Source organism: Salvelinus fontinalis, chromosome 1, assembly GCF_029448725.1.
Source record: "Salvelinus fontinalis isolate EN_2023a chromosome 1, ASM2944872v1, whole genome shotgun sequence".
Classification (NCBI taxonomy): domain Eukaryota; kingdom Metazoa; phylum Chordata; class Actinopteri; order Salmoniformes; family Salmonidae; genus Salvelinus; species Salvelinus fontinalis.
In genome coordinates, this window is record NC_074665.1 from 39021497 (window position 1) to 39043239 (window position 21743).

General features: G+C 41.7%; 1 protein-coding gene across 4 annotated transcripts; it reads right to left on the reverse strand.

The window, feature by feature from the left end:
- Positions 1-1097: 1097 nt before the first annotated feature.
- LOC129854114 (inhibitor of nuclear factor kappa-B kinase subunit alpha-like) lies at positions 1098-19562 on the reverse strand. Of its 4 annotated transcripts, none has more exons than XM_055920858.1 (22): positions 19136-19562; positions 18745-18977; positions 18490-18584; positions 15460-15577; positions 13877-13946; positions 13513-13601; positions 13318-13407; positions 13102-13226; positions 12907-13014; positions 8737-8872; positions 8337-8537; positions 6362-6464; positions 3546-3669; positions 3250-3401; positions 3057-3118; positions 2831-2940; positions 2687-2736; positions 2462-2570; positions 2213-2360; positions 1583-1674; positions 1363-1462; positions 1098-1262 (listed from the first exon to the last, which is right to left on the reverse strand). In XM_055920858.1, exons 2-22 carry the CDS (start codon positions 18847-18849, stop codon positions 1185-1187), a joined length of 2265 nt encoding a protein of 754 aa, XP_055776833.1. In that variant the 5' UTR covers positions 18850-18977; positions 19136-19562; the 3' UTR covers positions 1098-1184. The 4 variants fall into 4 exon arrangements, with proteins under 4 accessions (XP_055776833.1, XP_055776821.1, XP_055776811.1 ...); XM_055920846.1 differs by having other exon boundaries at positions 18745-18982; XM_055920836.1 differs by having other exon boundaries at positions 18745-19562.
- Between the last annotated feature and the right edge of the window lie 2181 nt (positions 19563-21743).

Here is a 21743-nt window from a genome sequence, read left to right on the forward strand (position 1 = left end):
TGGAGTGGCCATCACAAAGCCCTGACCTCAATCCTATAGAATATTTGTGGGCAGAACTGAAAAAGAATGTGCGAGCAAGGAGGCCTACAAACCTGAAGCAGTTACATCAGCTCTGTCAGGAGGAATGGGACAAAATTCACCCAAATTATTGTGGGAAGCTTGTGGAAGGGTACCCAAAACGTTTGACCCAAGTTAAACAATTTAAAGGCAATGCTACCAAATACTAATTGAGTGTATGTAAACTTCTGACCCACTGGAAATGTAATGAAAGAAATAAAATATTAAAGAAATCATTCTCTACTATTATTCTTACATTTCACATTCTTAAAAAAGTGGTGATCCTAACAGACCTAAGACAGGGCATTTTTACTAGGATTAAATGTCAGGAATTGTGAAAAACTGAGTTTAAATGTATTTGGCTAAGGTGTATGTAAACTTCTGACTTCAACTGTATTTATATATTCTTATTCCATTCCTTACTTAGACTTGCGTCTATTAAGGAGTTGTTGTTGAATTGATAGATATTACTTGAAAGATATTGCTGCACTGTTGGAACTAGAAGCACAAGCATTTTGCTACACTCACAGTAACATCTGCTAATCATGTGTATGTGACCAATAAAATTAGACTTGATACATGCAGCTTCTCTTCGGTCACTAAATATATTATTGTTCAGAATGTCATAAACCGATAGAATTAAATCTAGTTGACATCGGTAAAGTTCTGTCCTCTCCACTTCTTTCGCAGAGAAGAGAGGGACCGGGGAGAAAATGCAATAATAATAAAAAAATACTTTCCCTTTTTTTGTGCAAAATGTCCAAATTACATCAGTTTGACCATTTGTAAGGAAATAGAAAGCTGTGAAAACACCACTTTTTCTGCCTATTCCCAAAAGCATTTGGCAATAGGCGGGTAGGCTATTTGGCACGCATACAGTTATTCCCTAAAGCTTAGGCTTATGCACTAATGCCAGATAGCCTCAAAATAATGAACAACCTCAATGTAGCCTACAGATATAACTTGCAAAAGAATGAAACATTTATGGATTTTTTAAAATGTATTTTCTCTTTATTCAACCCGCCCGCCCCCCACCCTATATCCACACAATATTTCATGACCCTATACCCGCCCACCCTGTGGATATAACCGCAGGGACTGTGGAATATGAGTCAACCCACACATTACTAGTGCGTGTGTGTGTCTAGAGTCTCTAGGGTTGGGTCAACCACAGATCCATACTGAGTCCAACTCCAGTCCTGGTCCTGCATCAGAGATAGACAAGGGGTCAGTCAGAATACACACAGAACCCCCCCCCCCCCCCCCCCACACACACACACTAACACCCAAGTCTCATGGACGCACCATGATACTGCATGTTTTGTCCTGTGAGGTCTCCTGCAGTAGAGAGGTCAGCTGACTCAGGTAACGCTGGTTCTCATCCAGTAGGTGGCGTACTGACTCACTGAGAACATGAATGGTGCCAATGTGTTATTTAGTCATTTGTTACTATTTGGTAGAACTGTACAGGGTGGTCTTAGAGATCATATTATATTACTACGTTAGTTACTTAGTATGGTCTTACCTGTGTGTGTGTCCTAGTGGGTTCATGGGGAGAGGAGGGGGACTAGAGGCATCTGAGCTGGGGGTTAGAGAGTTGTGACTGCCATTCTGGGCCTACACACAAAATAAAATAAAAAATAAAATACAAATAATTAGCATTATCAGCAAAAAACTTTGCTGATAACAGATTCCAGTTACCTTTGAAAAACGATTTGATTACTTCACCGATTACTTTTAAAAAGTTTGTGGGAAAAAAACATACATTATGACACTTGATTCTCAATTACATTAAATTCAGCATTGAAAAAAGGCGCTATTTTAAGTTTGTTCCATTGAGCGAGTCTGACCACAAGTCAGAGACCACTATGATGACACACAAAATGTGTTTGATGTGTCCTTTTTGTCTTATGTCTCGAGGGGAAAGTAATCCGAAAGTAACTGAAAGTAATCAGATTATGTTACAAAGTTTGGATAATCCTAAAGATTACGATTTTGGACAGGTAACTAGATACTAATGGATTACATTTAGAAAGTAACCTTCCCAAACATGTAAAGACAACTGATGACAACATTAATAACACTGTACTGCTGGTGTTTGTTGGGCTGTGTGCCTATAAACAGGAGTTGTGTGTTTGTGCACGCGTTTACTTACACAGGCAATCTTGAGCAGGTGCCAGAACTCTCTCTGTCTCTTCATCTGCATAGTCATGACTGCAGCCTCTGCTGCCTTGATGCTTTCCACTGCCCCCTCCAGCTTAGGAAACAATGCTACAATACGACACTTACACTCCAAGATCTTACTAGAGGGAAGGAGACGGAGGAAGAGAAAGAGAAAAGGGTGTTGGCTTACTAGAGGGAGGGAGAAAGGGTGTAGGTGTACTTGAGGCGTGTGTGTGTGTACCTGAGGTGTGTGTACAGGTCTCTGAGGATTCGGTCCTGGTTCTGGACTGTCTGGACAATGGTCTTCACCATCTCTGAACTGTCACTGTAGCCATGAGGGGGGTCTGGACCTGCGCACACACACACCCACACAAAACAAGTATAGCTAATGAGAATCCACATTCTCACAGACACACCTCTACCAGCCTATACTAGATCAGTATTGTGCTGAAGTGGTTCTGCTCACTCTTGCATTTGGCCTTCAGCTGCTTGTAAAGTTCAATGGCCTTCTCCTCCCTGAAACGACACACACATATTTATTTACAAAACGATACTTTGTCCATTTCATGGGAATAATTTAAAAAGCTGTAGAATTATGTGAGACACCTACAGTTGTTCCATGATGTCAGCTTGTCTCCTGGCAAACGGACTCCTCTGCAGCTCCACAATCTCAGAGTGGAGACACACTATCTCCTCATCCAGATAGCCCACCTCTGATACCTAACACACACATACACTGAAGCTATGCCATCAAATGCTTCTCTCACAGTCCAATACATGCTAGCAGAAGCTGTTGGTAGAGTAGACAGCTGTCATACAAAACTATAGTATAGTACCTGTGTAAAGGCAGCAGCTTTCTGTTCATTGTCCTGCCAGGCTTTCAGCATCTTCTCAGAGGCTACAGGTTTGGTCAGAGTTCAGAAAACAGTCAGTACCACACACACACACACACACACACACACACACACACACACACACACACACACACACACACACACACACACACACACACACACACACACAGCTTACAGATGCCAGTGTCTCTCTGCTGGTCGTAGTGCTGTAGGTCTTGTTGTATGCTGGTGGTGAAGAAGGCCAGTTTGGCTCTGAGCTGCTGAGACTGGCTAAACAACACGTTCTTATACCGCGTCAAGTTGGTGTTGTAGCGCAGCAGACTCAACCTACATGTGCACACACACACAAGGTTGAGAGTGAGGGCAGAAAGGCAAGCGTGTGTGTGTTTGTGCCATGCCTATGTGTGAGTGTGTACACGTGTGTGTACAAGTGTGTCTGTGCCGCATTTGTGTGTGTATGTGTGCACCTACATGGCAGCTCTCTGTCCCTGGTACAGTCTGCTGTAGTCCCCTCTCAGACCACAGACATAGCTAACCGCCTCTCCCCACACCTTCCTTAGAGCAGCAAGAGGCAGCTGGGTCTTCGTCTCCCTCACTAACACACACACAGCGAGGAACAGTTCACATTTAGACACAGCGGCAATATGACATCATCATACATAGCAGGGCGACTTCCTGCTTACAGACATCAACTTCAATAGAATTGTAATATCGTTCTCAGACATTTACTGTATCTGCACTTTGTCAATAGCCTGGGGATAAGGTTAACAGAATTACATTTTGTCCAGACTTGCTATTAGCTTTTCCCAATGTTTACCCTGCATCAAGGAATACTCACATTGGGAAGAGCATATAGTGATAGTCTTGGCAGATTTTTAAGCCTACAGTACCTATGGAGTTGTTAAATTGTGATGCCTACCTATGGGGTTGTGTTGTTGTGATGCCTACCTATGGGGTTGTGTTGTTGTGAAGCCTACCTATGGGGTTGTGTTGTTGTGAAGCCTACCTAGGAGGTAGGGCTGGGTGGTATACCGTATTTTACAATATACAATTATTGATGCAAGGACCAGTTTGGGTTTTTACTTTATCTTCTATAGTGGTATTTTAATGTTTGGCTTGTTAAATGTGATACGCCGTGTGTAACGTACATTTTTATAATTTACGCTTTCTACACAGATCAAGCCCCGTCCCGTTACTCAAGGAGCGCATGTTGTTGTTGCTCGACCAGGACACACTTGCGTTCAGTCTGCATGGTCAATGCAGAACATGCAACAATGTTGATGACAACCATGCTGTTTCCACTTTGCATCTTACTATAAATTCACTAGACCTCTATAATTACAATATCTGCAAACAGCTAGTTTGTCTCTTCTAAGCATGATGTGCCTAAATCACGTTAGCCGCAAATGCTAATAGCTAGTTAGCTGGCTAGCTAATAAATGTACTAAGTCGGAGCAAACATAGCTAGCTAATACAGCCTGATATCAGTTATGGTGTAGGCCTAAATCAGCATGTTGTTTGTGTAACAGTATCTTCTAAACAGAAGAGGATTAGGCGAAGCAGGAATAAGTTACCTACATGAAGTAGCTAAGAGAAAACATTTAATGTAGCCAAAGACTATAGGGTCTCGTAGGAAACATTGACCAACACTTTGGTTCCTACCGTGTCACAATAACCCCTCCCTGGCACTTTAATTCATTGTCATGTCAAAGAGAGTATTCAAAGTGCCTACTATTATATTCTAACTATAGAATTAAAATAATCATATTTCCATGACTTCAATAGCTCACCCAAGTGTTTTAATCTAAATCGAAAGTCAAATCTCAACTGCAACATTTGGTACAAACTTTACTATTATTATAATTTTTTTTAAATCAGGCTGAGATTTTTAGCCAATATCGTGTAGCCCTACGCGGCAGTGTGGAGATGATCTCAAATGAGCAGGAAAACAAATACGAAAATGCAGAACATTTGTTAAATTGAACAATATAAAACAAATCAGAATGGAGGAAGACCCATTGAAATCACTTTGAATGTATGTGTTGTCACCCTAGGGCAGGGGTCGGGAACCTATGGCTCCCGAGCCAGGTGTGGCTCTTTTGATGATTGCATCTGGCTCGCAGATAAAACAAAATATTCTAACTTTTTTTTAAATGTTTTTTTTTTTTTTAATTTATCCCCTTTTCTCCCCAATTTTCGTGGTATCCAATCGCTAGTAATTACTATCTTGCCTCATCGCTACAACTCCCGTACGGGCTTGGGAGAGACGAAGGTCAAAAGCTGTGCGTCCTCCGAAGCACAACCCAACCAACCAACCAACCAACTGCTTCTTAACATAGCGCGCCTCGAACCCGGAAGCCAGCCGCACCAATGTGTCGGAGGAAACACCGTGCACCCGCCCCCCTCGGTTAGCGCGCACTGCGCCCGGCCCGCCACAGGAGTCGCTGGAGCGCGATGAGACAAGGATATCCCTACCGGCCAAACCCTCCCTAACCCGGACGACGCTAAGCCAATTGTGCGTCGCCCCACGGACCTCCCGGTCGCGGCCGGCTGCGACAGAGCCTGGGCGCGAACCCAGAGACTCTGGTGGCGCAGCTAGCACTGCGATGCTCTAGACCACTGATTTTTCACTGCTCATGTCCTGTTCAGGGCTGCAGGAGCAATTGTCCAGTATTTTAATTAAATGATAGTGGCCTACGTTGGCCGTTGCTAGGTAAAACAGGTAAACGCCTCCTTTTGAATCAGTCTGCTCGGTCATTAGCTCAAAGCTAACCCTTCGACGAAGAAGATGGCGAAAAGAAAAAAAGATGATGAGTATTGTACATTTCAGGACGAATGTACCGAAGAATTCGCCTTTGTGGAGAGAGCAGGTTCTGCGGTGTGTCTAATTTGCAATGACAAAATTACATCGATGAAACGGTCGAATGTAAAGCGGCACTTCGACAAATTCAGAGGCTTATTATACTGACATTTAGTTGAATTCACTTTTAAAATATATTATATGGCTCTCACTGAAATAAATTTCCAAATGTTTTGCTTTCATGGCTCTCTTAGTCAAAAAGGTTCCCGACCCCTGCCCTAGGGTCACGCACTACTCAAAGCAAAATTTAGAATTTTTATTATTCAAAAACATAAAATACTGTGAAAAATGTGAAAAAATACAGTGAAATTATATTTTGGCCATAATCGCCAAGCCCTACCTAGAGGGTTGTGTAGTTTTGATGCCTACCTATAGAATAGTGTAGTTGTGATGCCTACCTATGCGGTTGTGTAGTTGTGATGCCTACCTATGAAGTTGACGCTGTCAGGCAGGGGTCGGGCAGTGAAAGGTCCAGAGTATTTAGTCAGACTCTTATCAAACAGGTAGACTATGGCGCTGTCCCAGCCTCGCTAGAGAGAAATGAAAACATGTCAATGTGTGTGTGTGAGTGATTTGATGTGGGTGTGTGTACACTACCGGTCAAAAGTTTAAGGACCCCTACTCATTCAAGGGTTTTTCTTTATTTTTACTATTTTCTACATTGTAGAATAAGTGAAGACATCAGAACAATGAAATAACACATATGGAATCACGTATTAACCAAAAAGGTGTTAAACAAATCAAAATATATTTTCTATTTGAGATTCTTCAAATAGCCACCCTTTGCCTTGACAGCTTTGCACACTCTTGGCATTCTCTCAACCAGCTTCATAGTCACCTGGAATGCATTTCAATTAACAGGTGTGCCTTATTAAAAGTTAATTTGTGGAATTTGTTTCATTCTTTATGCGTTTGAGCCAGTCAGTTGTGTTGTTACAAGGTGGAGAGGGGGTAAACAGAAGATACCGTAACCCGATTTGGTAAAAGAACAAGTCCATATTATGGTAAGAACAGCTCAAATAAGCAAAGAGAAACAACAGTTCATCATTACTTTAAGACATGAAGGTCAGTCAATATGGAACATTTGAAGAAATGTGAAAATGCAGTCGCAAAATCCATCAAGCGTTATGATGAAACTGGCTCTCATGAGGACCGCCACAGGAATGGAAGAGCCAGAGTTACCTCTGCTGCAGAGAATACGTTCATTAGAGTTACCAGCCTCAGAAATTGCAGCCCAAATAAATGCTTCACATAGTTCAAGTAACAGACACATCTCAACATCAACTGTTCAGAGGAGACTGTGTGAATGATCAAATTGCTATAAAGAAACCACTACTAAAGGACAACACTAATCAGACGAAACTTGTTTGGGCCAAGAAACACAAGTAATGGACATTAAACCGGTGGAAATGTGTCCTTTGGTCACTGTCACCTTGATTACTCAAATTTGTCTTGACCTGTGCACCTGCGTTGTAAACTTTCATTCATAGGCTTAGTTGTAGAAACATCACGACGGGTATAGGGACAATTGAAGTATCATGTTTTGGCCTAAACCTATCGATGTTACATTGAGCTGGGTGAATAGAATGAAAATGACAGTCATCCAGTATGCTGTAATAGAAATTATGCCATGCTCATAAAAAAAAGCAATTGTCTTCCATCATCTTAAACATCATCGACGGCCACTGCAATACACTAATGCAAAAAGAATATCTTAACAAACCATTAGTCAAATTGACCCCTGAATTGATATATAAACTCAATACATGAAATCATGACTAAGAATGATTACCTGCTGCAGCAAATCTACAGCACTAGACTAAACTTCACTTGTGTCATCCTTCTGGTATTGAGAGATAAACATGGTAAAGTTTTCACTGATTATCATATAGAAACGATCTTTATGTGCAGAGTGCTTGCTTTGTCATCTAACTGATCTTGTGTCCTTTCTGTCATCCAAACTCCATTCATTGCTGCTTGCGGCTATATTTTTAAATACTTATTTTAGGTGTATTTCTAAATACTTTCCTATAAATAGCGTACTATTTGAAATGTTCTAATTCTTATTTCCAAAACATTATTTAAAATACCAAACAGACCTGTTTCAAATGCATGACAGTATTTAAATATTTGTATATACTGTGCATTTGAGTATTTCCAAATAGATTCAAATACTTAACTACTTGCTTCCAAATTAGATTACATAGATAAAAAAATAAAAAGTAACTTACTATGACTGAAATGTATGGCCGTCCCACCAAGCTATCTTAAGATGAATGCACTAATTGTAAATCGCTGTAAATAGGAGTCTGCTAAATGAGAAAAATGTTAACGTAAAATGTAATTGAAATAACCTAAATAGTATTTGAACCCGTCTGGTGTGTGGACGCACGAGCTTGTACCGGTCCATCAGGGAGGCAATGTGCTGGTGGTCTGCGGGGGTCCAAGGAGACTCCAGTCTCCAACAGCAGCTCCTGGCTGAGCGGAGGGATGTGTGTGTGGGTGTGTGTCTCCACACGCTGCTGCAGGGAGTGTAACCCCTCCTCACTGCCAAGGACGAAGGAGTGGAGCTGGGCCGACGTCATGTCCAACACATGCATCACCTAGAATGCACACATATGCATAATTATATGGATTTGTTTGACAAGAATATTAGTCACATCAATTTAAAAGGAAATAACCTCCAGAGGCTCATGTTACTATCCAAGTAATAAGATTGAACAGTCCCTTGCATTCAGGCTGAATTTGCTAGCGCCGCAACCACTTGCTAAGTTGTTTTCAAGCATTGTAGTGTGTGTGTACCTTCATGTTGAGTATGTTCTGTAGGGTAGTGTAGCAACAGGGTGTGTGTGTGTCTCGGTCTGTCACTCCACCTCTTGTCGCAGGGTCCCACAGCAACAGCATCTGTAGCAGAGATTCCACTGGCTCTAACAGGGACCTACACACAGACAAACACAAAAAAGTAAAATTTTCCTCACATAAAAAAGGTAACGCATTGAGCAAAAACAAAACAACATTTTAAATAGACGGGATCACAAGTTCCGAAAACTGCTGCTAATATAATGCAATAATATACTGTACATTCCATTTAGCAGATGCTTTGATCCAAAGCAACTTAGTCATGCGCATACAGTACCAGTCAAAAGTTGACACACCTACTCATTCAAAGGTTTTTCTTTATTTTAACTATTTTCTACATTGTAGAATAATAGTGAAGACATCAAAACTATGAAATAACACAAAGGGAATCATGTAGTAACCAAAATAAATTTGAGATTCTTCAAAGTAACCACCCTTTGCCTTGATGACAGCTTTGCACACTCTTGTCATTGTCATGACTGTCCTGTGAGGATCCAAATAGGTCAGATCGGGGGGGGACTTGTGGGAATTAACAACTCATGTCCTGTTGTAAATCAAGTTGAGAAGATTCAGGTCTCCCTCTCCAAATTCACCAAAGGAAAGTGACTTTGTTTCAAGAGACTTTTCCCGCCGAAACTCTAACATGTTCAAACGCGAATACTGCTCTGTCATAATCCACTAACAGACACACACACCCCTCCATCAGTCTTGGGGCTTGCTATCAACATGAGATGCAACCCCCCCAACAAAAAAAATTGATGTTTTCTGAAAGGGTCGTAGGGGAGATAAAGAACAGAAAACATAAAAATAGAGTTCTGGCTGATATGTACTATTCCATTTTTAAAAAATTCAGTAAGATTGTGCTTTCGTGATCTGTATTAAGTTATACAGAGAGTTTAAAACGGCAAAGCTGACAAATTGCTTTGAGCAGCGCTCTCCCTAGACAGACTGGGGAGAGCAGAGTGGCGACCACCCTACTAAAGCCAAGGTTAGCGGAGTAAAAGTTTGAGTAAAACGCCACTCTCCTTGAGTCTTTCAGCGCTTGCCACAGTCTTCCCTGTTACCAATTCAGTCATGGTGATCTGCCGCTGCTGTGGGAACTGTTCTGACATTCTCATCTGCTTTGCTGATTCGAAGTGACTGTTGATTGTCGACTTTCTCTAGTTTCCAAAAACATTTGGAAATTGTTTTGCATGGTTGTTAGCTGTTATTTTTGTTGTCAAATGAGATTGATTTCTGTTCATTGTACTGCCTGTCAGCCATCAACAAATCACCCATCATCTTAGCACGTGAATACGCTGACAGGCCAGGGAGAAAACTTTGTTGACGTGTTTTTGGATTGGGCCATTTCCACGGTAACAGTGCAGTAATTGGTCAAAATTACAAACCTGCTTTGATTGGACCCTTTTATGTGCTAAAAGTACGGGGATTGGTCAAAATTGCAAGCTCTCGCATAATATGCGCAGATATGTTGATTTTGATTTGAATTATGCGATCGCAGAATCGCGGAATCGTGGAGGGACTGAAAATAAATAATTGTTTTACATAAACTTTGCAGTGACAAGTCACGCCCGAGTGAGGTCAGAGAGCGTGTCAGCCTGATAAAAACACAATTTCGAACAAAATGATGGGTTAAGAATTAACATACCAGACCACAAAAGTGTGAAGCTGCAGCTACACGTTTAAAGTTGTTTGAACTTTGAATCTCAACACGAGGTAAACTCACCTCCTGGACAATCACTGGTACAGCTGATTACTTAGGGCAGCTAAAGTATATTCAAAACCGAAATCAAGTTGGACCATCCTACTATTCTGCTCAAACCATCGTATTACGATACTCTCATCACCCCACTGGGAACTATCGACCTGGCTGGCTAGCCAATCTTCAAAGAAGCATCTTCAGGAGCGAATGGAAGGAAAATAAACTAAGTAGTTCTGTTCAGGACTACAAGACAAGTCACCAGATACCGGACATATACAAAGAAGGACAACAGTATTAGACATTGTCGGAACCATTTTGGACAATCAGAGCCTTACAAGTGTGCCGCAAAAAGGCCCAACTCCCTTCACAAGGCGGCTCTGTCAACCGAGAGAGATCCGGCGAACCAAGACATTTCACATAAATACATGAATGATTACTTACTCAAGGAGGGCGGTGGTTTGTGAGCAAAGCATATGATTACTTTAAGTGAGGGTAGTTTCTAAAACGTACCAATGTTAAGTGTGTCTGTCCTTCTCTTCCAATCTCTTTTGTAACAAGCAACCATATTGTTGTCAGTCTGCTAGGGACCTGTTTTTAACGTATCAAGTGTGTATGTTTATCCTGTATTACCATTTAAATCAGCTAGTAAATAAATAATTAAACAAATTTGTGTAGTGCTGAGTCAAAGGCAAGGCTCAGGTTTTTGCAGATGCAAGGAGGTTACGACTGTTCAGATTGATATGATACGAGATTATGACTAATAAGTTGACTGTTTAAAGATGTGATAGACAAAGACCTTTGTAGAGTTTAATTTGGGAGATGGTAACTCTTTAAACAATCACTCTCGTGGTGCCCCAGATCCTAATGAGTTAATTGTTACATGATTAATTTAAAATTGGGTAACAATTAAACATAGCTGGTTGATTAGATCAATAACATTCATTAGATTCATGTTAAAGTAAAGTCACAACAGCATTCTCTCAACCAGCTTCATGAGGTAGTCACCTGGAATGCATTTCAATTAACAGTTGTGCCTTATTAAAACTTAATTTGTGGAACTTCTTTCCTTAATGCGTTTCAGAGAATCAGTTATGTAGTGACAAGTTAGGGGTGGTATACAGAATATAGCCCTATTTGGTAAAAGACCAAGTCCATATTATGGCAAGAACTACTCAAATAAGCAAAGAGAAACGACAGTTTATTACTTTAAGACATGAAGGGCAGTCAATGCGGAAAAATGAAAGAACGTTGAAAGTTTCCGCAAGTGCAGTCGCAAAAACCATCAAGCGCTAAGATGAAACTAGCACTCATGAGGACCGCCACAGGAAAGGAAGACCCAGGAGTTACCTCTACTGCAGAGGATAAGTTAATAAGAGATAACAGCACCTCTGATTGCAATCCAAATACATGCTTCAGAGTTCAAGTAACAGACATCAACATTAACTGTTCAGAGGAGACTGCATAAATCAGGCCTTCATGGTCGAATTGCTGCTTATGAAACCACTACTAAATAACGCCAATAAGAATAAGAGACTTACTTGGGCCAAGAAACACAAGCAATGGACATTAAACCGGTAGAAATCTGTCCTTTGGTCTGATGAGTCTAAATTTGAGATTTTTGGTTCCAACCGCTGTGTCTTTGTGAAACGTAGGTGAACGGATGATCTCCGCATGTGTGGTTTCTACCGTGAAGCATGGAGGAGGTGGTGAAATGGTGCTTTGCTGGTGACACTGTCAGTGATTTATTTAGAATTCAAGGCACACTTAACCAGCATGGCTACCACAGCATTCTGCAGCGATTCGCCATCCCATCTGGTTTGCGCTTAGTGGGATTATAATTTGTTTTTCAACAGGACAACGACCCAAAACACACCCCCACGCTATGTAAGGGCTATTTGAGCAAGGAGGAGAGTGATGGAGTGCTGTATCAGATGACCTGGCCTCCACAATCACCTGACCTCAACCCAATTGAGGTGGTTTGGGATGAGTTGGACCTCAGAGTGAAGAAAAAACAGCCAACAAGTGCTCAGCATATGTGGGAACTCCAAGACTGTTGGAAAAGTATTCCAGGTGAAGCTGATTGAGAATGCCAAGAGTTTGCAAAGATGTCACCAAGGCAAAGGGTGGCTACTTTGAAGAATCTCAAATATAAATATATTTTGATTTGTTTAACACTTTTTTGGGTTATTTCATAGTTTTGATGTCTTCACTATTATTCTACAATGTAGAAAATAGTAAAAATAAAGAAAAACCCTGGAATGAGTAGGTGTGTCCACACTTTTGACTGGTACTGTACATTTCATGCATGGTGGCCCAAAGAATCAAACCCACAATCCTGGCGGTGCAAGCGCCATGCTCTACCAACTGAGCCATACAGGACCACTATGAGTGACGTGTGTGTGCATGTGTACCTGCTCAGATTGTTGGGGTAGGGTAGGTGTGTAGAGAATCTCACTTCTCCATTCATATCCTCTACAGCCATGATGTCCTTTGGACCTTTGTTGCGCACTTTACTGGTCCTACACACACACACACACTTTTACTGGTTCTACAAGAACATACAATTGTTTGCCTTCTGTTTTTGTGACAGACAGACACTCACTCACCACTGAACCGGCTGCATGTTGTGAAGGAAGGGGCGGAAGCCACAGGTACACTCAAAGATCATGGTCCCAAAACTCCAGTAGTCCACTGACACAGTATAGGGCTTATTCTCAAACAGCTCTGGAGCCTAACACGCGCACACACGTAACACACGATTCCCATTGGAAATAGATTCAAAAGCATATATTGTCAGTGTATAAAAAATGTTTTGGTCTCACCAGGTATTGCAGAGTTCCGACGAAGGATGTACAGAGACTGCCCTGGTCCAAGTCTTTAGCGTAACCCAGATCTATGATCTTATGGACAAACTAGAGGAGAGATAAATGGAAAGAGGGAAAGATAGGGAGGAGAGATGTACAGCACCAATACTTATTTCAGTTTCCAAATATCTGTTTGTGTGTGTGTGCACTCACCTTCCCACTGGTCTCCTGCAGTACGATGTTCTCAGGCTTCAGGTCCCTGTGGATGATCTTATTCTCATGGAGGTACTGGATACCAGACCCTGTGTGTACAATAATGATACATTATCTAAAATGAAAAGAAACTCCCAAATGATGCTTGCAAAGTATCAATGTACCAACCTCAACTGGAACCAAACAGAAGTAAATGGGCCAAAACAGAGGGACTAATATACCTTTACCCAATAAGCAGCACTTGTTTGTAAAAAAAAAAATGTTTGTTGCAAAGCATTTTGCTTTGGTGTACACTAATGAATACACCCCTGGAAAGCAACCTCTAGAATGAACGAGTGTATTTCACTATAAGGGGCTAGCTTACCAACATGGCTGAGTAGAGACAGGACTTGACTCTCCTTCAGTCCACAGCAGTTCTCTGGCTTGTTCAGCAGCTACAGGGATCAGGAACAGTCACATCCAATTCATTGCCTTTAGAAAGTATTCCCACTACTTGATTTTTTCCACATTTTGTTTTGCAACAAAATGGGATTAAAGTGGATTTAAATGTAATTTTTGGTAAACGATCCACACAAAATACTCAGTCAAAGTGGAAGAAAAATGTAAATTCCAAAAAATAATGGAAAATAAAACACTAATTCTTGAGTAGATAAGTATTAAACCCTGAGTCAATACATGCTAGAATCACATTTGGCAGCTGTCATTCTGGGTATGTCTCTAAGAGCTTTGCACACCTGGAATGTACAATATTTGCCCATTATTCTTATAAAAATTCTTCAAGCTCATCAAGTTGGTTGCTGATCATTGCTAGAAAGCCATTTTCAAGTCCTGCAATAGATTTAAGCCGATTTAAGTGAAACCTGTAACTAGGCCAATCAGGAGCATCGCAACTCCAGTGTAGATTTGGCCTTGTTTTTTAGGTAATTGTCCTGATGAAATGTGAATGTGTCCCAGTGTCTGGTGGAAATCAGACTGAACCAAGTTTTCCTCTAGGATGATGCATGTGCTTAGCTCTATTGCATTTCTTTTCATTCCCCCAAAAAACTCCTTAGTCATTGCCGATAACAAGTCTACCCAACATGATACAGCCACCACCATGCTTGAAAATATGAAGAGTGGTACTCAGTGATGTGTTGGATTTGCCCTAAACATAATGCTTTGTATTCAGGAAAAAAATACAATTTCTTTGCCACAATTTTTTTGCAGTATTACTTTAGAGCCTTATTTCAAACAGAATGCATGTTTTGGAATATTTTTATTCTGTACAGGCGTCCTTCTTTTCACTCTGTCAGTTAGGAGAAAACTCTACAATACTAACCTATCACAGCCATTCAACTCTGTAACTGATTTAAAATCACTATTGACCTCATGGTGAAATCTCTAAGCCGTTTCCTTCCTCTCCGGCAACTGAGTTAGGAATGGCGGCTGTATCTTTGTAGTGACTGGGTGTAATGATACACCATCCTAAGTGTAATTAATAACTGCGTTATGCTCAAAGGGGTATTTAATGTATGCTTTAAAATTTCCTATCTACCAATAGGCGCCCTTCTTTGGGGAGGCATTGGAAAACCTCCCTCATCTTTGTGGTTGAATCTGTGCTTGGAATTCACTGCTCGACTGAAGGACCCTAGAGATAATTGTATGTGTGAGGTACAGAGATGGGGTAGTTGTTAAACATGTTTATTGCACATACAGCGAGGCCACGCAATATATTATGTGATTTGTTAAACAGATTTTTACTCCTAAATATATTTAGGCTTGCCATAACAAATAGGTTGACTACTTATTGACTCAAGACATTTCAGCTTTTCATTTTTTATTAATTTGTAAACATTTCTAAAAACATAAAATATGGAAAAAGTCAAGGGGTATGAATACATTCTGAAGGTACTGTACACATGGCATCACTGCAAGTGTGTGTATGTGTGTGTGTGCATGTGCGTGTACCTTGCGTAGGTCTCCTCTAGAGCAATACTCCATGGCCAGTAGTGGCAGGTCATTGAGCGCTATAGAACTCATCTCCTCTGGAACCTCCCTGGCTCTCACCACATTATCATGGCTCAACCTGAAGAGGCAAGGAGACAAGATAGGAGTCAGGAGTCGAGGAGACAAGACAAGGAAGTAGGACACAGGAGAAAAGGACAGAGAAGGTGACCTATCCCTGTGTTTATGCTTCTATGGAGTAAATCTGTTTGAATTCAATCCCCTTTTGACAGCATCCCTTTAGATTTAAACAAAACTTTCCATACATGTTTGCCAATGGAAGAAGTTGTCAGAAATTGACATATTGGACCTGAATGACAAAACATTCAGGAGACAAAAGGTGCTCAAAGTTGACCCATTTTGCATTTCCCACCATACCATCTATGTTCTTCATCACTGGAAAATATAAAGGGTTCAGTTTGATTTCATTTTAAAGCTTACAGAGTTGTCAAACTATGACAATTTCTTGGAAATAAAATGTATTCATAAAATAAATTGATTGTTTTTTACTTTTAAGGTAAATTATACAGTGTGGGTGATATTTCAATCAGAAATAGAATTCATAGAATGGATATTAGCCTTCAGACAAGGTCTGTTACAGTGACCATACTACCAGCTGTCACGAGTCATGAAGGCAGGCAAATTCCATGTGACCATTTAGGTGACGGTAATCAGGCTTCACCAAGCTCTGATGTTGCTGATGGTCATTAGTACCCTACCAAACTTGCTAACTGCCTGGTACTCAGCACTCTATTGTCCCTCTAATCACTCTGACATCAATGCAAATGTCAAATGCCAATTCTGCGCTGCCCTATGAGGCTCCCAATCACGGCCGGTTGTGATATAGCCTGGATTCGAACCAGGATGTCTGTAGTGACGAATCTAGCACTGAGATGCAGTGCCTTAGACCACTACGCCACAAAAGACCCGAACATGTGACGGAGAGCCATATCAAACAAGAGGTACTTCGGTGCAAGCAGCACGCAGAGAAAAGGGAAATATAATTATTATATTCAGCCCAAGGGCACTGGACGCTAAAGGCATAATTTGAAAGTTGAAATTTAAATTTGATTCCCATTTTAGTACATTTATCAGCCAAAACATGACACCCACCCTGTATTCAAGAACATGTGGTGTCTCAACCGATAGTGGGCAAAATCCAGTGTAAATGTGTTCATTTTTTAAACCTTTTTTAAAAAATCTTTTTTTCAAGATATTATAAAATAGTTTGACAAAGGTGTTTGTAAGCTTTTAAATTATATCAATCTCAACCGTTTATATTTTCCAATGATGAAGACATGGATGTCTCATGGTATGGTATGCAAAATAGGTAAACTTTGAGCAGCTTTCTCTCAAATGTTTTGGTATTGAGGCCAAAAAAGTAACTTTCTGCGCACTTCTACAATGGGCAAATATGTATGGAAGGTTTCGTTCAAATCAAGAAGGGGTGCTGTCATAAAGTGATTGAATTAAAAATGGCTTCCCCTATGGTAAGTATTTGTAGTTATTAGTCTTGGGTTCAAATACTAATATAATTTTTTTTTTTAAATAGTTTCTGCATTTGCTTTAACTAGCTTGAGGGGTATCCTACAAAGCAAGTTTGACGAGTTAGCAAGGTAACTTTGGTCAACGCTGAGTTCAACTCAGGATAACCGATCATACGAAAGTGGCTCACCTTTTAGCAATCCTTCAGAACAAACCTGCTCCGGGGCAGGCTAACTCACAGCTAACTCCACTTACCCTGAATGAAATGACTGAGCAGCGAGTTGAGAACCAATGCAATCAGATTCCCTCCCTCTTGCAAAGATTGCGTCATCAATCCCTTTATTTGAGGAAGACGAATGATGAATTATTTTATTAATCAAATGTTTTGTGTAATTAAAAAATATATATACATCACACAGTGCCTCCTGAGTGGTCCAGTGGTCAAAGGCACTGCATCGCAGTTCGAGAGGCGTCACTACAGACCCGGGTTCGATCCCTGGCTGTATCACAACCGGCCGTGATCAGGAGTCCCATAGGGTGGTGCACAATTGGCCCTGCGTCGTCCGGGTCAGGGGAGGCTTTACTTGGCTCATCGTGCTCTAGAGACTCCTTGTGGCAGAAAGACTGACCCCGTTAGTCAGTTGAACGGTGTTTCTTCAGACACATTGGTGCAGCTGGCTTCTGGGTTAAGTGAACAGGTGTTAAGAAGCTCGGTTTGAGGGGGAGGGGGTCATGTTTCGGAGAAAGCATGTCTCTACCTTCACCTCCCAAGCAGGTTGAGGAGTAGCAGCGATGAGACAAGATTGAAATTGGGGAGAATTTAAAAAAAAAATATATATATATATATGGTACTCTCTGTGTATATATATATATACACACACACACACAGAGTACCAGTCAAAAGTTATGACACACCTACTTATTCTAAGGTTTTTCTTTATTTTTACTATTTAGAATAATAGTGAAGACATCAAAAATATGAAATAACACAATAACCACCGTTGTACTACGGATGCAGCCTGAATGTCAAGCTGGTTAGATTTAGAAAACCCTGAGTAGATCTAGCTTGCTTTGTAGGATACCTCTCTGGAGCGCCAGGTGAGCTGGGTTTGCACTTTGAGGTTTTATTGGTTCCATTTTTTTCATTTCACCTTTATTTAACCAGGTAGGCCAGTTGAGAACAAGTTCTCATTTACAACTGCGACCTGGCCAAGCTAAAGCAAAGCAGTGCGACAAAAACAACACAGATTTATACATGGGATGAATAAACGTACAGTCAATAACACAATAGAAAAATCTGTATACAGTGTGTGCAAATGACCTAAGGAGGTAAGGCAATAAATAGTCCAATAGTTGCAAAGTAATTACAATGCAGCAATTTACACTGGAGTGATATATGTGCAGCAGGCAAGTAGAGCTAAAGTATTTGAAATCATTTTAAATGGTATTTGAACCCAGTTCTGACAGTGTTTGTGTGGCTATTACTAGATGTGTAGGTGTGACACTCACTTCTTCATAATCTGTATCTCTCTACTCCAGCGTTCTCTGTTCTTTGAGTTCAGCTCCAGACGACACAATTTCACTGCTATCTTCTCTGATGTCTCCTTCACACACACACACACACACACACACACACACACACACACACACACACACACACACACGTTGCATTCCTGCTGAGCATCTCAGAAGATAATGTTGTTTGAGACTTTCATCTCCAGATGGCTTTATGTGTATGTGTGTAGTAATATGATCCGGACTCACCAGGTGCTGGTACAGGTAAACGTGTCCAAATCCTCCGGTCCCCAACTGCTCCTTCAGCTCCCACAGGCCACACACTTGGCTCTGTTTGACCGGGACTTTCTCCATCCCTCTCAGCTGTGGAGGGCTCGAGAGTGTAATATTTCAGTTACTCTGGACAGAATTACTTTCACGTGCCATTTGCTGTGAAGCCTCCGGAGTAGTCTCCAACTGGTGTGCAGGACTTTTTTTCGGCCCTGCACTAACACAAGAGATTCAGCTATGACGCTTCCGACTTAAGACCATGTCTAGTTGATCAGTTCAATCAGAATGTATCAGTTTTATCAGGTGTGATAGTGTCATGCTAGTAAAGGCCTTCTCTAGCGCTCCAACAACTCTGCAACTTTTAACTTACTAAGGCAGGAAGGCTGACAGAACAATACAATTGTTGGATATGCCTATATGCCCACAACCATGTCGTTTATCCCGTGTCCTAGTTCCACAGTGGACCGGAGTGGCTAGCTTGCCAGGTGAAGTTCGCAAAGCAAGACGTAAACAAAGTAGCTAGTTAGATAACGTAAGCGAACTAGCTAGAGCTGTCCTGTCAAAACTATTTCACTAACGCGTTAGCTAACGTTACTAGCTAGCTGAATACAACAATAACACCATCTAGAATAAATAACGGAAAGATATAAAACACCGTTGATAGTAATTCATTTCTAGATTAATTAGCTACCGGTATTTTTGTTCCACGCTAAAATGAAACAAAGTGGTAATATTAGCTATGTCATAAGAGTCAAAAGCGGCTGCTGTTGCTTCTTCTTCGAGGATGTTTAACGGCGGTTAGCATCCAATAAATGTTGCATTACTGCCACCTACTAGACTGGAGTATAACTCCCTTATACTTTGCTTGAAAATAAACAAGTACCCTACCATCTACAGTGGTTCCCAAACGTTTTATAGTCCTGTACCCCTGCAAACATTCAACCTCCACCTGCGTACCCACTCTAGCACAAGGGTCAGACTCAGCCCATTCTCAAATATAGTTTTTTGCCATCATTGTAAGCCTGCCACACACACACACACACACACACACACACACACACACACACACACACACACACACACACACACACACACACACACACACACACACACACACACACACACACACACACACACACACACACACATACCATACAATACATTTATTAAACATAAGAATGAGTGGGTGTTTGTCACAACCCAGCTTGTGGGAAGTGACAAAGAGCTCTTATAGGACCAGGGCACAAATAATACACTGCTCAAAAAAATAAAGGGAACACTAAAATAACACATCCTAGATCTGAATGAATGGAATATTCTTATTAAATACTTTTTTCTTTACATAGTTGAATGTGCTGACAACAAAATCATACAAAAATTATCAATGGAAATCAAATTTATCAACGCATGGAGGTCTGGATTTGGAGTCACACTCAAAATTAAAGTGGAAAACCACACTACAGGCTGATCCAACTTTGATGTAATGTCCTTAAAACAAGTCAAAATGAGGCTCAGTAGTGTGTGTGGCCTCCACGTGCCTGTATGACCTCCCTACAACGCCTGGGCATGCTCCTGATGAGGTGGCGGATGGTCTCCTGAGGGATCTCCTCCCAGAACTGGACTAAAGCATCTGCCAACTCCTGGACAGTCTGTGGTGCAACGTGGCGTTGGTGGATGGAGTGAGACATGATGTCCCAGATGTGCTCAATTGGATTCAGGTCTGGGGAACGGGCGGGCCAGTCCATAGCATCAATACCTTCGTCTTGCAGGAACTGCTGACACACTCCAGCCACATGAGGTCTAGCATTGTCTTGCATTAGGAGGAACCCAGGGCCAACCGCACCAGCATATGGTCTCACAAGGGGTCTGAGGATCTCATCTCGGTACCTCTGGTGAGCACCTGAAGGGCTGTGCGGCCCCCCAAAGAAATACCACCCCACACCATGACTGACCCACCGCCAAACCGGTCATGCTGGAGGATGTTGCAGGCAGCAGAATGTTCTCCACGGCGTCTCCAGACTCTGTCACGTCTGTCGTCACATGTGCTCATGTGCTCAGTGTGAACCTGCTTTCATCTGTGAAGAGCACAGGGCGCCAGTGGCGAATTTGCCAATCTTGGTGTTCTCTGGCAAATGCCAAACGTCCTGCACGGTGTTGGGCTGTCGGGCCCTCATACCACCCTCATGGAGTCTGTTTCTGACCGTTTGAGCAGACACATGCACATTTGTGGCCTGCTGGAGGTCATTTTGCAGGGCTCTGGCAGTGCTCCTCCTCCTCCTCCTCCTCCTCCATGCACAAAGGCGGAGGTAGCGGTCCTGCTGCTGGGTTGTTGCCCTCCTACGGCCTCCTCCACATCTCCTGATGTACTGGCCTGTCTCCTGGTAGCGCCTCCATGCTCTGGACACAACGCTGACAGACACAACAAACCTTCTTGCCACAGCTCGCATTGATGTGCCATCCTGGATGAGCTGCACTACCTGAGCCACTTGTGTGCGTTGTAGACTCCGCCTCATGCTACCACTAGAGTGAAAGCACCGCCAGCATTCAAAAGTGACCAAAACATCAGCCAGGAAGCATAGGAACTGAGAAGTGGTCTGTGGTCACCATCTGCAGAACCACTCCTTTATTGGGGGTGTCTTGCTAATTGCCTATAATTTCCATCTTTTGTCTATTCCAATTTGCACAACAGCATGTGAAATTTATTGTCAATCAGTGTTTCTTCCTAAGTGGACAGTTTGATTTCACAGAAGTGTGAATGAAAGGATGCACATAACTCTGGAATGTTGGTTTGTATTGGAGAGAATCTCAGTCTTAAATAATTTTCCACACAGTCTATGCCTGTATTTAATTTTCATGCTAGTGAGGGCCGAGAATCCTCTCACGTAGGTACGTGGTTGCAAAGGGCATCCGTGTCTTAACAGCGCAATTTATCCAGGCAGGATACTCTGAGCACAGCCCAATTCAGAAATCTGGCAGTG

Bases quoted from the DNA above. Each gene is read 5' to 3' on its own strand.
- LOC129854114 (XM_055920858.1), bottom strand. From the start codon at position 18,849: ATGGAGAAAGTCCCGGTCAAACAGAGCCAAGTGTGTGGCCTGTGGGAG. The intron at 15,578-18,489 runs GTGAGTGTCACA...TTGCCTCTTCAG, and splicing joins GAGATACAGATTATGAAGAA to GTTGAGCCATGATAATGTGG. The intron at 1,463-1,582 runs GTAAGACCATAC...TCATGTTCTCAG, and splicing joins CCACTAGGACACACACACAG to TGAGTCAGTACGCCACCTAC.